Consider the following 15,633-nt stretch of genomic DNA (forward strand, 5'->3'; position numbering starts at 1 on the left):
CCTCAATCCAATCTTACCCTACCCATTTTTAACTCAGTGAGTGTTCTCATCACCCTAATGCTACAGGTGAGGATAATAGGAAAAGGTTGACTGAACCCTACTTAAATTCACACAGGGACACCCAGGGTCTCCATTTTTGAATGAGTAAAAGAAAAAAACAATCCATCAGTTGACCTTTTTTCTTAACACATTTACAATTTGCAGTATACAAGGGAGCACCCATTTGAACAACCAGAATAATCAGTGAGCGCATTTTCATTGAAATTCCAATATTATATATTGACACAATTCATATCAATTTAAATGTGGATGACAGTTTTTAATGACTTTAAAAAAAACACGTATTTAATCAACATTGCTCCAGCATAGTTCTGTAATCTGATGGCTGTATGAAAGCAAATAAAACTCTGGAATAGCACACTTCTCCATATTCTCATTAACAAAGATAAATTCAAAGAAGAAATTAATGGAGCTACTATTCCAAAATGTAAATTGAATTGTGAGCATCTTCAGGTGGAAAGCCCCTCCACTCCCAAGAAATGCATAGGTGATAACTGTTGTTTAACAGCAAATGCTGTGCATCAAATGCAATCTCTTTATCCCTTAGAATACAGAAATGCAGATTATCATCTTGTCTGTTTAGACTGCCATGGGGTCCAATCAGTTCTGAAGCAAACTATCTTGCTGATACTAGCAAACTAGCCACATTATTCAAGCCAACTAGCCACACTCAACCAGCCAAATAGCCTATACTCAACCAGGTAAATAGCCCCATGTGGCTAGTAGCTAGCATGTTGGACACCATGGCTGTGTCTACATTGGCATGATTTTGTGCAAAAGCACTTGCTTTTGCTCAAAAAAATGCTGCTTATCTACACTGGCGGAGAGTTCTTGCGCAAGAACACTGACATTCTAATGTGTGAAATCAGTGCTTCTTGCCCAAGAACTCTGATGCTCCCATTCAGGAATAAGCCCTTTTGTGCAACTGTTCTTGCGCAAGAGGCCAGTGTAGACAGGCAACATGAATTTCTTGCGCAAGAAAGCCCTATGGTTAAAATGGCCATCGGAGCTTTCTTGCGCAAGAGAGCATCTACACTGACACAGATGCTTTTGTGCAAAAGCACATCTCTTGCACAAAAGCACATGCCAGTTTAGACACTCTCCTTGTGCAAATACTTTAACGCAAAAGCTCTTGCGTTAAAAGTATTTGCACAAGATCATGCCAATGTAGACGTAGCCCATGGGTTTAGGGCTTGTGCCTGCTATCTATAAAGGTCACAAAATATTTTTACTATATATTCCTACTACTTATGCAGCAAGAATTGTACAAAACAATTATACAATTGTTAGCTCCAAATTTTAAATTCAAAGCCCTTGTTAATTTCAGTCCTCCTGACTAGGATCAAAGAACAACTGACAATATATTATGATAAGCTAATAAAAAATGTTTATTAAACTGAATTATGTTAAATTTGAGATAAAATTAATGTTATGTAAATTGTAATAATAAATAAATAGCCTTAAGTACTTGAGAAACATTTGCAGACATTCAAATGCAAACTTTATATAGTGTCTGGTGATGAAAGTAAAATCAATTTCATACTAGTTCGAGGTGTGGATGAGAGAAAACACCAGTTTGGGGGGGGGGGTGACCCTCCACATGAGGCCCACCCGAGCCCAGCGCCCCCACACTCTCTCCCTCCTTATCTTATAATACCTGAGAGAAGAGGGCAGTATAACAACTGGAGGAGCTGCTCACATTCTGCTCCTTTCCCCTCCCAGCAAACAAAGGAACAGAATCCCTTTCCCCACACTTCCACAAAAATGCATTTCCTTCAGCTCCATTCAGCAGCAGCCCTGCCAAGGGACAAGACTGGGGAGTTTGCTCTTTCTCTGATGGGAGAGGCGGCAGCACACAGGGAAAGGAACAGAATGTCGGCAGGTCATCCAGATGCTGTACCACTTCCAGCTACTTCTCCACTACCAGCCCTGCTTTCCTAAGAGGCAGTTCAGTGGGAGACTAGAGGCAGTTAGGTGTCTTTCTGGTATGCCACACTGGCTATAAATAACTTGCTGATACGGCATACGTACCATACTTGACCACTTTCTTACCAATACGCTGTACTGGCCTGTATCCGCTTACTTTCACCTCAGATTGTGTCCCTTTCTTTTAATTTCCACCTCTATGTGATTTGCCTTATTAAGACAGTCTAATTGAATTTATTTACGTCTCATAACAAAACAGAAATCCACAGGCTCATGACGACAGTAATGGTCCCTTCTTCATTACATTTTTAATACACAAAAAGTGGGTATTAATCTTGTGAAGCAGAGTATTGTTACATGCAGAAAGTGGACATGAGCTGTTCAACTAAAATTTTCACAGTTGTATGTATGTGAGATCTCTCTCTTCACTTACAATAGGAAAATAAACTGGTTGAACCCCTCTAATCCAGCACACTCTGGTCTTGGTAATATCTGTGGTCCAGCACGATTTTAATTAAAAGGTCCACTTATAATGCAGGCCAAATATCCTGCAGTCCCATAAAGTTTGTTCACAGCCACCAGTCCTGGCTCTCAATATTCTGTGCAGTTATTTAGCTTTAATTTACCCCTAAACGTTTTCTAAGAGCTCAATAAGCAGTGGAAGCATTGGTAATGGTGCTAGATAATACTGACCTCCCGTGGTCTGACAAATTCACTGGTTCAGCATCAGTCAGATCCTGAGGATGCCAGACTAGAGAGGTTCAACTCGTATCTTATACACCGGTGGGTGGCATTTTAGGGATGAGCACTGAACTCTCTACAGTAGCACTTTCATAGAGATTGAGTATTTCAGTCAGATTGATGGCTTGTAAGACTGTATTTTCTGCTAAATAAGCTGCACACTAGAAACTGTGCAATTGTAAGTGTGTCTCAGAATTAAACAAGCAATATTTCACCATACAAGTGAACAGCTCATCTTCACAGTGTCTTTACCTTTTGTGGATTAATCTTGCCTAGGACCACCTCCATGAAGTCTTGGTCTGAAAGGGTGAAAGTGGTGTCAGCAGAACCTTGTGCTGGCCCTTGATACACCTCACCAGAACCATTCTTTAAGTCGATAGCTAAGGAAAGGAAGTAAAGTTAATTTTGTTTTAAAAAGAAGAAACACATTACAGCATATGGCTCTTTCTACTGAAATTGATTCAGGTTGCAAAACAACAACAAAAACAAAACAAAAAAGAAATCACTGTAATCATTTAGTCTGACCTCCTTTATAACACAGGCCATACAACTTACCCAAATAATTCTTTCTGAACTAGAATATATCTTCAGAAAAATGGAGACTTCATTCACAATGTTCCAGTGGTTTATTACTTTCACTGTTAGAAATAAGGTGTACTTTTTTATCTCAATTTGTCTAGATTAATCTTCCAGGTCATTGGCTCATGTTATAAACTTTCTCTACTAGACTGAAGATTTCATCATCAAATATTTGTTCCCCATGTACATACTTCCAGATTGTAATCAAATTATCCCTTGATGTTATCTTTGTTAAACTAAATAGATTGAGCTCGGAGTCTACAGCTATTAGACATGTTTACTAATCTTTTAAGCATTCTTCTAGCTCCTCTCTGAACCTTCTCCAGTTTATCAACAACACCTTCTTGAATTATGGTCATCAGAACTGGACACAATTTTCCAGCTTACCCGATGATCCAGATTGCTCTGAATCAGTGACCCATTCTCTTCATTGTTTACCAATTACTCAATCTTTTTATCATCTGCAAATTTTATTAGTGATCATTTTATGTTTACCTTTCAAATGATTGATACAAAGGTTAAACAGCACAGGGCCAACACACACACGGTTTAGCAGCACAGGGCCATGGGAAACACACACAGAGTGAATGATAATTACCTGTTTCCGTTTTGAGACTCATCAGTAAGCCAGGTTTTACTCCATTTTAATTTTTAATAAAAATGAATTACTATTACATGCCTACGTCTGTGTCTAATTTTTATGTTACCACATTTTTAAGAAATGGCTTTAAAAAAAACAGAACAAACTCAAATGACATGCTCTTCTCATAAAATTAAAAACTGTGCTAAACTTGGTATTATGAACACTAAGGAGTAAGACTGTAGCCATGAAACGATGATGCGTTTTTGTTAAAAATTATTAATTTTTGCAATTTTTTGGGAAGTGGGGCAAGGAAGAGCTAGAGACTTGATACACTTCCTGATAAATTGATATCTCAGCTAGAAAGCTGAGTCATGTTATTATGATGAATTAATACAAATCTAAACATAAAACCTCCAAAATGATGCTATACTTCTCTAAGCACTACTTTTACCTACCATGATAAACAAAAATCTACCAAGCATGAGTTGGTAGATTTGATGCAAATAAGCTATTCTGCCTGATTTTCCTACCTCAAGCATTGAGATATTTTGATCTTCTGGTAACAGTCTAATTTCATAGTTTGGCAAGCTCTTCTGATTTCTTTGGAATGCTGTGATCTTCATTTGGTTAAATGTCTGAGCTAGCAGATTATATGCTCAATATTCAAATGGTGAATCACATACAGTTCTCATAAAATCTACAATGTAGATGAGTTTACCAGGGCAAAAATGGGCAACTGTAGTGCCAAAAGATTAAATATGATGCATATGTACAATAAAATTAACCACCAAATATTTGATTAACATGATCCAATGGCCTGGAAGATGAAGCTAGACAAAATGAGTCTAGAAAGAATATGTACACTTTTAACAGTGAGAATAATAAATCACGGCGGGTATGTCTACACTAGCTCGTTAGTTCAAGCTAGGTAGGCAAATGAGGGCAACCGGAGTTGCAAATGAAGCCCGGGATTTAAATATCTATGAGGAGTAACAGTTAATTCGAACTAAGGAGTTAGTTCAAATTAACGTTTAACTGCAGCTTCTAGCCGCAGGCAGTTAGTTCGGACTAAGGGAGATTTAAAAATGGCGGTGCCTGGGAACATGCAAAGAAGCCTGGGATATTTAAATCCCGGGCTTCATTTGCAACTCCGATTGCCCTCATTTGCCTACCTAGCTTGAACTAATGAACTAGTGTAAACATACCCTAAGACAATTTACTGAGGATTGGGAAGCATCCCCCACTTCCCTCCGCACATAACGTGCATGAGTCCATGATCTCACTGACAAGAACAATTATTGTATAGTTAGTACAGAAATCATTAGTACAATTTTGAAAGGGATGTAAACTTTGGCAAGGGAAGAGATTAAACTGCTCCGTGCCAAGAAAGTGGGACACATCTACTTATGGGGTGTGTCTGGACTAGATGGCTCCATCGACGGAGCCATGTAAAGTAGTTTACCCGACATAGTCAATGAAGCAGGGATTTAAATAATCCCCGCTTCATTAAAATAAAAATGGCCACTGCACTGTGCCAACAATCAGCTGATCCGGCACAGCGTGGCAGTCTAGACGCGGATTGGTCGACAAGGGACGCCTTTGTTGACTGCTCCCTTATGCCTTGTGAAACAAGGTTTACAGGAGCAGTCGACAAAGGTTTCCCTTGTCGACCGATCTGCGTGTAGACTGTGCGCTGTGTTGGGTCAGCTGATTGTCGTCACAGCGCAGTGGCCATTTTTATTTTAATGAAGCAGGGATTATTTAAAACCCCGCTTCATTGACTACATCAGATAAACTACTTTACATGGCTCGGTCGACAGAGCCATGTAGTCTAGACACACCCATGAAGGAGCAGGCAGGAAGACTTTTCTCAACACTGAGCTATCTCTTGTTGGAAAAAGGAAACCACAGCTTTGAAGTTATAATTTTTAAAACTCTTAAAAATCCATCAAAATGCCTGAAAATCTGCATTACATATTTAAAAGGCCTCAGTCCAGAAATGTACAGTGGATTTAAAACAGTTTTTTTTAATGATCTTGCCATTTTAATGAAAAAAACTTTCACTGATTATAGAAACCTATAATGGGACAGACATCCATTCTCAAGGCATGCAATAATGAATGCTGTATTGCCTTTATTACCTGTGTCCATCTCAGACCATCGGGTAAAATGCAGTCATTTGAGAGAGAAATTCTGCATAGCCCACCAATGAAAAGTAAGATTTCTTTCAAATGCTCTATTTTTCAGAGGAATGGAAAAGATTTAAATAGTCTCTTCCAAAACAGGGGGAAAATACTTATGGGTGTAATTTTGTCAATCCCAAACTATCAGATGATAAAGATGGACAATCTGAAGTCATTTCAATTCTTTTTGAACAAAGATGTTGCAAAAACAGAATTTTTATGCAAATAAATATTTTTAAAGTAGTAAAATCCTTAAGCAAATTAAAGATTACTATAGAGCAAGAGAAACCAGCAGCTCTTTAGAAAGTAACTGTACGTAGAGAAGTAAGGAAGTCAGGCCCTCTGTATTAACATTTTTAGTTCAGTAAAACATCCCATCCCTTTCAGGGATGCACTCATATTACTATGTTTCTTTAATTTTATCTTTTATCCTAGTATGAGGAAAGTGTTCTTTAGCCAGATTTTAAGCATCTACGTGCATGAATACACTAACTTACAAAAGTAAGTTGTCTGTTATTAGGTGAGCATCCCATTTTACAACAGCATTAAATGAAAGGAAATTCAAGTTAGTTTAGCCTTTCCACTTCACTTGATTTTATTATTGGCTAGAGTGCAAGTTGAAGTGCATATAAGCATTTCACAAACTACCCTGCTACCAGTAAGAGACAAGACAGTATCATAGCTCAACACTGTTCAAATCACAGTTACTACTCATTCCATCAGATTTCTCATGAAAATGACGCTTTCCTTGCCAATGCCAGGGATGCAAGTGTCTATTCAATTACCCACTATTCTGAAATAACAGTATAAGCCAATTTTATAGCATTATTTAGGGAACAGCAATAACTCTTCCACTAACTATGCGACACTGTGTGTGTCAGGCAATTTAGAGATAATTAATACTTCCCCAGTGAATGGTAAAATAGCCAAGAAGCTAAATTACAGAACAGGAATTTAAATATTTCTTAAAATCCCAGAGAATTTATCCTTTGGGAATGGAGATGTATTCTCCCAGTGTCAAAGAGCTAAGCTTTCACTAGTTTGATCTAGAATCATAATTATCTTTGAGATGCAGACAGTAGGAAATTGATAAAATATAATCAGAGCCCATAGTAATCACTGTGCCCCATAAAGCTCTGCATACAAACTCTGTGTGTGTGCGCATGTGTGCGTGCAATACTTCATAAACTTACTAAATCCCTCTTACTGCTTTACTCCAAATGCTTCCATTTTCAAACAGTAGTGTACTGGCTTTCACCAACTCTAGTTGAAGCTTTGAATGCAGGGCTTTTTTCACTTAAGTCTCAGAATTGGGAGGCAAAGGCTCTTAGGGTACATATACACAGCAGGGCTAAAGTTGAATAAAGCTACACAACCTCAGCTACAACAATTGCGTAGCTTAAGTCGAGAGAGCTTAATTGGGCTTTTGGCGCTGTCTATACATCTGGAAGTCAAAGGAAGAAAACACTTCCTGACATTATTTTGGAATAAAGGCTTGTAGTGTAGACACACACATTTTATTATTTCTACATTCAAGGCTAGGTTAGGCAGAATTGGGTTAAAGCAATTTGGGGCTCAACACAGGCTGCTCTGTGTCAATAAATCTTTTCTGAACAAAGACAATGTCTTTTGCTGAGATTGGGAATTTCTTAACCGATTAGGTACACCCACATCTCTCCTTTTTGTCAATTCTGTGTTGAATAATCCATGTTTGTGTGTGTGTATTTTAGTGTGATCTTATTTTTAAAGGAAAAAACATATTGAACTTCCATGGCCTGAATTTGAGACTATCTATTCCACACAGTTTTGGAAATAATCTACATGCTGATTTAAAATGAATTAAGTACAGTAAAACTCCAGTGGTCCGGCATCCAATGGTCCGGCACTCCTGATGGTCCGGCACCATCTGGAACCCGGAAGTGCTCTGGGCAGCCAGACAATTGGAGCTGCTCTCTGCCCCCGGCTTCCCCGAGTCAGCCACTGGTCAGTTTCAGCCGTGGTTGACTTAGGGATGCCTGAGGCAGAGCAGCTGAGGTGCTGCCAGGTTGGTCCCGCAGCGCAGAGGGACCCATCCCCCCCACTCCACCAGGCCCCTCATTGCCCAACCTTCTGATAGTCCGGCATATTTTATAATCCGGCACCCCCTGGGTCCTAAAGGTGCCATATTATCGGAAGTTTACTGTAGTAAGAGATATTGCTAGTTAAGTGGACTAGTGCTGCTAACATTGTAGTTGCCATTGAGAATTCTTGCTGCAGTGAGAAATTCTAGAGTCCACCTGCCCCATCTACTTAAGAGGTGCCCAAAAAGGAACCTTGAACACCAGGTTATAATCCTATTGGAATACAGCAATTCAAGCAGCAATTTTTTTTATAAGTTTAGGAAAAATACAATTATTGGCTGTGTCACAACAGAATTTCAGATCATTCCTTCCTAAACCACTGCTTTCTTTTATTTTTTCCCTGATACTAGGCTCAAGGACATTAGCTGGAGATGTTGGAACCATTGTCATCAGCCAAGACAACAATAAGCTGCAGGGCCCAGATTGTTTCTTGTGCTGTCAACTGTGGCAGATTGTACCACAGCACAAAACTATGCAAAGTGACAAGTCAAAAGATTAAAAGACAAGGCAGCACAGCTGAGTAACAAATTTAACAATGGAAGGTAGACCAGCAGGTAGGCCAGAAGAACAGTAAACACTGTCAGTAACAGCCTGGGAAACTTAATTTGATTGTGGACTTTGGCAACAGAGGCCTAAGGAGAAGCTAATGAATAATCAGGACCCCAACATCATCAGTGTAAATTAAAGGCTTGGTGACAAAGATGACAAGATCTCTCAGTGAAAATATGTCAAAAATTTTAGATGTAATTGAGACAGAAAGCAAGCAATACTAATTCATAAGAATCAACTTCTAAATCAGTTTATTTCCCTGACATTTTCCTATCTCTTCATTCCATAGCTGAGCTCCTGTAGCCACCTTTTTAAAAAGGCAATTTTAGAATGATGCTAAAGAAGAAACAAGGACGATTTTTACCAAGTTATATTAAATGAGCAGACTATAATTGCAAGATCTCTGCATTAATTGAATGCAGCAGGTTTCTACTGAATATTTATTGTGAAAAATACTGGGCCAAATTGAGACAATGCAACATGCAAGTGCATTGACTTCAGTGATCTTGTGCACTTACACAGTAGGTATGAATTCGGTCAACAGTATTGCGATAAAACAATTAAAATCAAGTTATGCCAAGGACACTAGGGCATACAATTACATAGAAAAAAAAACCTGTTATAGGAACATTATTTTGCAGCAAATGTTACAATTAAGATTATCATCTAGTCCAGTCCCCTACACTGAGGCAGGACTATGCATTATCTAGACCACAGGTCTATGGATCAGTATGGAACCAAATATGGCTCTTTTGTCACTCCCAAAATACACACAACTTTTTAAATTAAAATGAAAATGAATTCAAAATTTTAAAAACCACATATTTACACGTCAAAATGGTCTTTTCTTTTTAACCATTAATCTTTTGTCTTTTCACCTTTAACTTTTCATTTTAACCACCACCACCACTCAATGGGGGTCATGCATAGTCTCTTTTTATTTTATTGGTCAAGATATCTTTCCATCATCATATATGTGATAGTGAACTCTGTGGCTCTTTTATAGCAAAATGGTGACGAGAAAGAGATGATGAATACTGAAATTTTACAAGGAGCAGACAGACTTGTGTGCATTTCTAGATAGGTCTGGATCTCCACACTGGCTCATTTGTAGTGCGAGACTGTCCTCAAACAAACCAACAAACAAAAAAATCAAATGTAAAATGGCATTTTATGACAAAATATGCAGCATTTGCTAGAAAATACCTTGAAAGAGGTGTGCAAAAAAAAAAAAAAAGCCTGTAAAAAAATGAACGTTGGGCAAAATAGCCTGCTGGCATGGTCAAAAAAAGGTGGGAACTTAAACTCTACATGTTTTGTAGGCTCATACAGCATTATTTGAGAAGGGAAGCCTTTCACTGATGGGGATTACATGAAGAGATGCATGCTAAAAATTGGTTACGAGCTATCTGACAAGTTTCAGAACAAGGACAAAATCTTGTTCTGAAAATGCAAGACCTGCCATTATCAGCAAAAATAATTTATAACAGCGCTGTGAAAATGACCCATCAAATCGACAAGGAACAAATGCAAAATCTGAATACAGTTATTTATTTTTGTTTGCTTTGAACGAGAAAACCTATGTGTGACATTAATCATTTGTGTATACTGCAACGATATATATTTGTGGAAATGCTGTGTACAAAGAAATGATTGAGATATTATCAATGAAAAATTGAACAAGGGGCGAAGACATTCTTAAAATTGTGATGAACTTTGTAAATGAGAAAGAAATACAGTTGGATAATCTTGTGTCCGTGTATGTGGACGTTGCACTTAGCATGTTCGGCAAATACAGGAGATTCTTTATTCTTCTGTCAGAACAGCTAACTGCCTGCTTTTGAACTTTCATTGCATTGTGCATGAGGAGGCACTTTGCACGCAATCCTGTGGAACCAAACTTGGAAATGTAATGGGACTGGTTTTTCGTATTGTCAATTGGATTCTTGCCCGAGCCCTTAATCACCATCAATTTCAGTCACTACTCGAGGAAGTATATTCCAAATACCCCAATCCAATAATGCATAACAATGTTCGCTGGTTATCTTCTGGCAAAGTACAGTCTCATTTTATCACCTGTATTAATGAGATTAAGTCAATTTTGGATATGAAAGGTGTCAAATACACCGATCTTTCAGACTGTGACTGGTTGCTTAAGTTTTACTATCTTGTCTACCTTACTGGTTATTTGAAGGAGTTGAACCTTAAGCTGCTGAGGCAAGGAAATACAGTCCTGACTGCAGCAGGCAGTGTATGGATTTGAGTCAAAATTGATTGTCTTCATCAAAGATACTGAGATAGGCAGACTGGCACATTTTGAAAGATTACAAATGTTTTGTGATTCGTGTCAGTGAGAGAATCCAAGTAACAGCCTTGATTTGCAGCAGCTTGCCAAGTTTGTTTCTGAGGTCCTGATCATATTCAAATCTTGTTTTGACGACTTTTGTAAACACAGTGCTCCGTTTAAGTTTATGATTTGTCAACATAAAGCATCCGTTGAGGAACTAGATTTGACAGTCATTCCAGACATCTCAGTCAGCGATTTGGAAGTGGTAATAGCAGATTTCAAGGAGTCAGATATGTAGGTGGAAAAATACATCAAGCTGAATTCTAATTTAGAATGCTTTATTTGACAACATGCAGAACTGGCAAAACTACACAAGTGGGCTGACTAAGAAGTTTGAGCACGAGGACAATCTGATTCTGCAAACTTGGAAAAAAACTTCCTGTCACATACAACACTGCAGAATGCCAGCTTGGCCTTACTTTCAATGTTTGGTTTCACCTGTGTGTGTAAGCAGGCTCTCTCTCATTTGAATCACATCAAAGGTAATTTACACTCAAGTCTGAGAAGATAGCCTGAATGTGGGCATAAAGCTGAATTTGACCAGTTATGATGTAAACTTCAAAGAAATGTGTGAAAACATGAAACAGCGGAAGTCCCATTAAATAAAGCTGTTGAGTAAGTTTCATTTATGCTACTGTTAATCATTTCAATTAATAATATTAAGTTGTATATTTTCATTCATGCAAATGGCATTCTTATTCTGGCTCTTTGTTGACCACTTGGTATGAATTTTGATGTTGTTTGACTCTTTGGTTTGAAAGGGTTGCCAACCCCTGATCTAGACAATCCCTGAGAGGAGTTTGTCTAGCCTATTCTTAAATACATCCAATGATGGAAGTTCCACAACCTCCTTAGGCAATTTATTCCAGTACTTAAACTTCCCATACAGTTAAAAATTTTGTCTAACCTAAATATTCCTTGCTACAAGCACATTATTTCCTGCCTTGTCAACAATTTAATCACCCACCTTTTTTTATAGGAACCTTTTAAATAATTTGAATATTTATTCGCCCCCCCCCCCCCCGTCTTCTCCAGACCAAACATACAGTTTCTCCAATCTTTCTTACTAGGTCAGGTTTTCTAGATCTTTAATCTTTTTTTTTTTTTTAACTCTCCTCTGGACTTTCTCTAATTCAGAACATAAGAGCATAAGAATGGCCGTACTGGGTCAGACCAAAGGTCCATCTAGCCCAATAGCCTATCTGCTGACAGTGGCCAGCACCAGGTGCCCCAGAGGGGGTGGACCGAAGACAATGATCAAGCGATTTGTCTCATGCCATCCATCTCCACCCTCTGACAAACAAACAGAGCCAGGGACACCATTTCTGTTCCCTGGCTAATAGCCTTTTATGGACCTAACCTCCATGAAATTATCCAGCTTCTCTTTAATTGCTGTTATAGTCCTAGCCTTCACAGACTCCTCTGGCAAGGAGTTCCACAGGTTGACTACGTGCTGTGTGAAGAAGAACTTTCTTTTATTAGTTTTAAACCTGCTACCCATTTATTTCATTTGGTGTCCTCTAGTTCTTCTATTATGGGAACTGTTACCTGTTCACCCAAACCCACCCCGAGTTCGGGTGGGGAGTCATCCCATGTCTACAGTCCTCTCCGAAGGGACTTTCCAATTTCTAGATATATAATGATGTGTTTATACCCGCTTACTTGCTAGGTGCCAGGAAGGCGGCTCGAGCCCTCCCTCTCTCCAAGCCCCGACCCAGTGCCCTCAGGTAGGGGCACTTGTCCCTAGTCAGTGGAGGGGGCTGAGACCCCCTAAACCGTCCACTCACGGGGTCCACGGACCTGCCCTGGGCCACTACTTCCCGGTCAGAGTCCTGTTCCCCAGCGCGGGGATAAGCTTATCACTGGTCGCCTCCTGAGGGGAGTGGGGAGCCGCTCTCTCTCTCCGCTGATCACCCTTCTCGGGGGGTGGAAGGACACTCTCACTCCCAGCCACTCTCCTCCGTGTACTCCTGCTCTTGGCCCTTTTGAAAGGGCCGCGGCTTGGCGTCTCCGGCCGGCCCCCCCCGCGCACGCCACCCCGCCCTTCGGGAATCCCCGGACAACATCACCAGTAACGTCATCAGGACACATCGGCCCGGGCCACCAGTCTGCGGCTGCAGCAGCCTCAGACGCGGTCGGCGCGACCCCAGAGTTCTCCGCTGCCGACCTGCTGCCACCCGGTGCCCCCCATCTGCTCTGCCCCCCGCCCGGTGTCCATCTTAGTGCCGTCTGCCCCGTCGCAGGAACTAATAAATAACTTTTCTTTATTTACCCTCTCCACGCCACTCATGATTTTATAGACCTCTATCATATCCCCCCTCGGTCTCCTTTTTTCTAAACTGAAAAGTCCCAGTCACTTTAGCCTGTCTTCATATGAGACCCGTTCCAAACCCCTAATCATTTTAGTTGCCCTTTTCTGAACCCTTTCCAAGGCCAAGATATCTTTTTTGAGGTGAGGCGACCACATCTTTACTCAGTATTCAAGATGCGGGCGTACAATACTTTTATACAGGGGCATTAAGATATTCTGTGTCTTATTTTCTATCTCTTTCTTAATAATTCCTAACATCCTATTTGCCTTTTTGACCACCTCTGCATACTGTGGAAGTTTTCAGAGAACTATCCACGATAACTCCAAGATCTCTTTCCTGATCTGTCATAGCCAAATTAGCCCCCATCATACTGTATGTACAGTTGGGGTTATTTTTCCCCGATGTGCATTACTTTACACTTATCCACATTAAATTTCATTTGCCATTTTGTTGCCCAATCACTCCGTTTGGTGAGATCTTTTTGAAGTTCTTCACAGTCTGCTTCTATCTTGACTATTTTAAACAGTTTAGTATCATCCGCAAACTTAACCACCTCACTGCTTATCCCTTTCTCCAGATCATTTATGAATAAGGACTGTCCACATCTTTCCTGAAGGGAAGCGCCCAGAACTGGACACAGTACTTTTAGCTAATACCTTATCGCTTCTGAGTGGAAGTGGGAGAAGTAGCGTGTGTAACTTACAATACTGCTGCTAATACATCACAGAATGATGTACATTTTTTTAAGCAGCATTACAATGTTGATTCACATTTAGGTTGTGATCCACTACAATCTCCAGACCCTTTTCTGAAGTTTTCCCTCTAGGGATGTAAAATCTTATTTAATTGGTTAAATGTAATGTTTAACCTGTTAACCGTTTACAAGGGAGGTGGGAAGGGGCCAGGCAGGCCAGCTGGAGCAGCCCAAGCCAGGCCTACCATGGACAGGGACCACCGTAGCCACCTGGAATGTCCCTGCCTGCAGTGAGCTCCCCAGGACTGCTCCAACCCCCACTGTTTAACCAGAACCGGTAAGCCTCACCCATTAAAGTGAGCTAATAGGTAAGGCTTACTGGTTAACCATTCACATCCCTATTTCCTTCCTAGGCAGTCACTTCCCATTTTGTATTTGTCCATCTGATTATTCCTTTTTAAGTGTAGTATGTAGCATTTGTTCTTACAGAATTTCATCCTATTTATTTCTGATCACTTCTCCAATTTGATCCAATTATACAGGATGTCCTCAAGGTTGAATCTTGTAAAATCTACTTTTGTCCTATTTTGATTTGAAGAAAGATTTTGTCTTCCTCGAAAGCTTTCTATTTAGATACAGTACAACCCCATTTATCCAAGCCTCCGTTTCTCTGGATCTCTATATTAACCCATTCAGGGCTGACAACCTGAGGCTCACTGCCTGGGGCTGAAGCTTTTTGCCTATTCTCTAGATTACCTGAATTTGATTATCCTATCTGGGCCCATTCCCAATTAGATTGGATAAATGGGGTTTACTGCATCCATCACCCTTGTTATATCAGTGCAGCTCATCCATCTTCTCAGAGGACAGCTCACTATGTCAGAAAAGTAAAATACAGCTGTCAAGCCACACTGTTCAATATACAGCACGAAGTCCTGCCCATTAGCCTTGTTAGTCAGAATCTCATTGGAGAAGAACAGGGAAGAGAAATCACAGAAGTGACTATGCCTTTTCTCCCTGTAAATCAAAGAGGGGCAGTTTCTTAAATTATTGAGAAAAATAACTGATTTTTGGAAGACTCTTAAAGGCTCCTAGAATTACTCTTCGCTAAAAATGGTGGCATGTCCTTAAAATTCAGCCCAATGACCAAATGTAGCCCATAAGACTCCTCCAGCCTCTCTCAGTTTGAGGAGGTATAGTATACAGAGACTATAGTTTCCACTGTGCAAGTTTCCATCTTGCTCCAAGTGTCCAGACCAATTCAAACAAAGCATTACAAGCGGAGGACAATAGGCTCTGAGAATTGCATATCTACATAAAAATGAGGGTGATAACAATCTACCTGATTTTATGCATATAATGTGTGACTGTGAGGCTTTGGTGCCTGGGGACCAAACTTTGTAGTCCTCTAGCAGACCATTTAGACAAGGGATCCCTCCCACAGGCTCCCAAGCCCATTGGCAGTAACCACGGTGTTGCACGCCCCCTGTTCCAACTTGGCTGGGCTTCTCGCCCAGCTGCTGCTGGCTCCCTGAGCAG

At 40.1% G+C, this 15,633-nt stretch overlaps 1 protein-coding gene across 3 annotated transcripts in view; it reads right to left on the bottom strand.

Moving 5' to 3' along the window:
- HSD17B4 (hydroxysteroid 17-beta dehydrogenase 4) overlaps window positions 1–15,633 on the bottom strand; it is a 167,663-nt gene that overhangs the window by 39,451 nt on the left and 112,579 nt on the right. For all 3 annotated transcript variants that reach the window (XM_075931960.2, XM_075931959.2, XM_006134501.4), the window contains exon 23: window positions 2,980–3,107. In XM_075931960.2, the coding sequence (XP_075788075.2) occupies window positions 2,980–3,107 (128 nt within the window). The remainder of the gene's footprint in view (window positions 1–2,979; window positions 3,108–15,633) is intronic.

The sequence above is a fragment of the Pelodiscus sinensis genome, chromosome 6, assembly GCF_052426305.1.
Source record: "Pelodiscus sinensis isolate ZL-2025 chromosome 6, ASM5242630v1, whole genome shotgun sequence".
Lineage (NCBI taxonomy): Eukaryota > Metazoa > Chordata > Testudines > Trionychidae > Pelodiscus > Pelodiscus sinensis.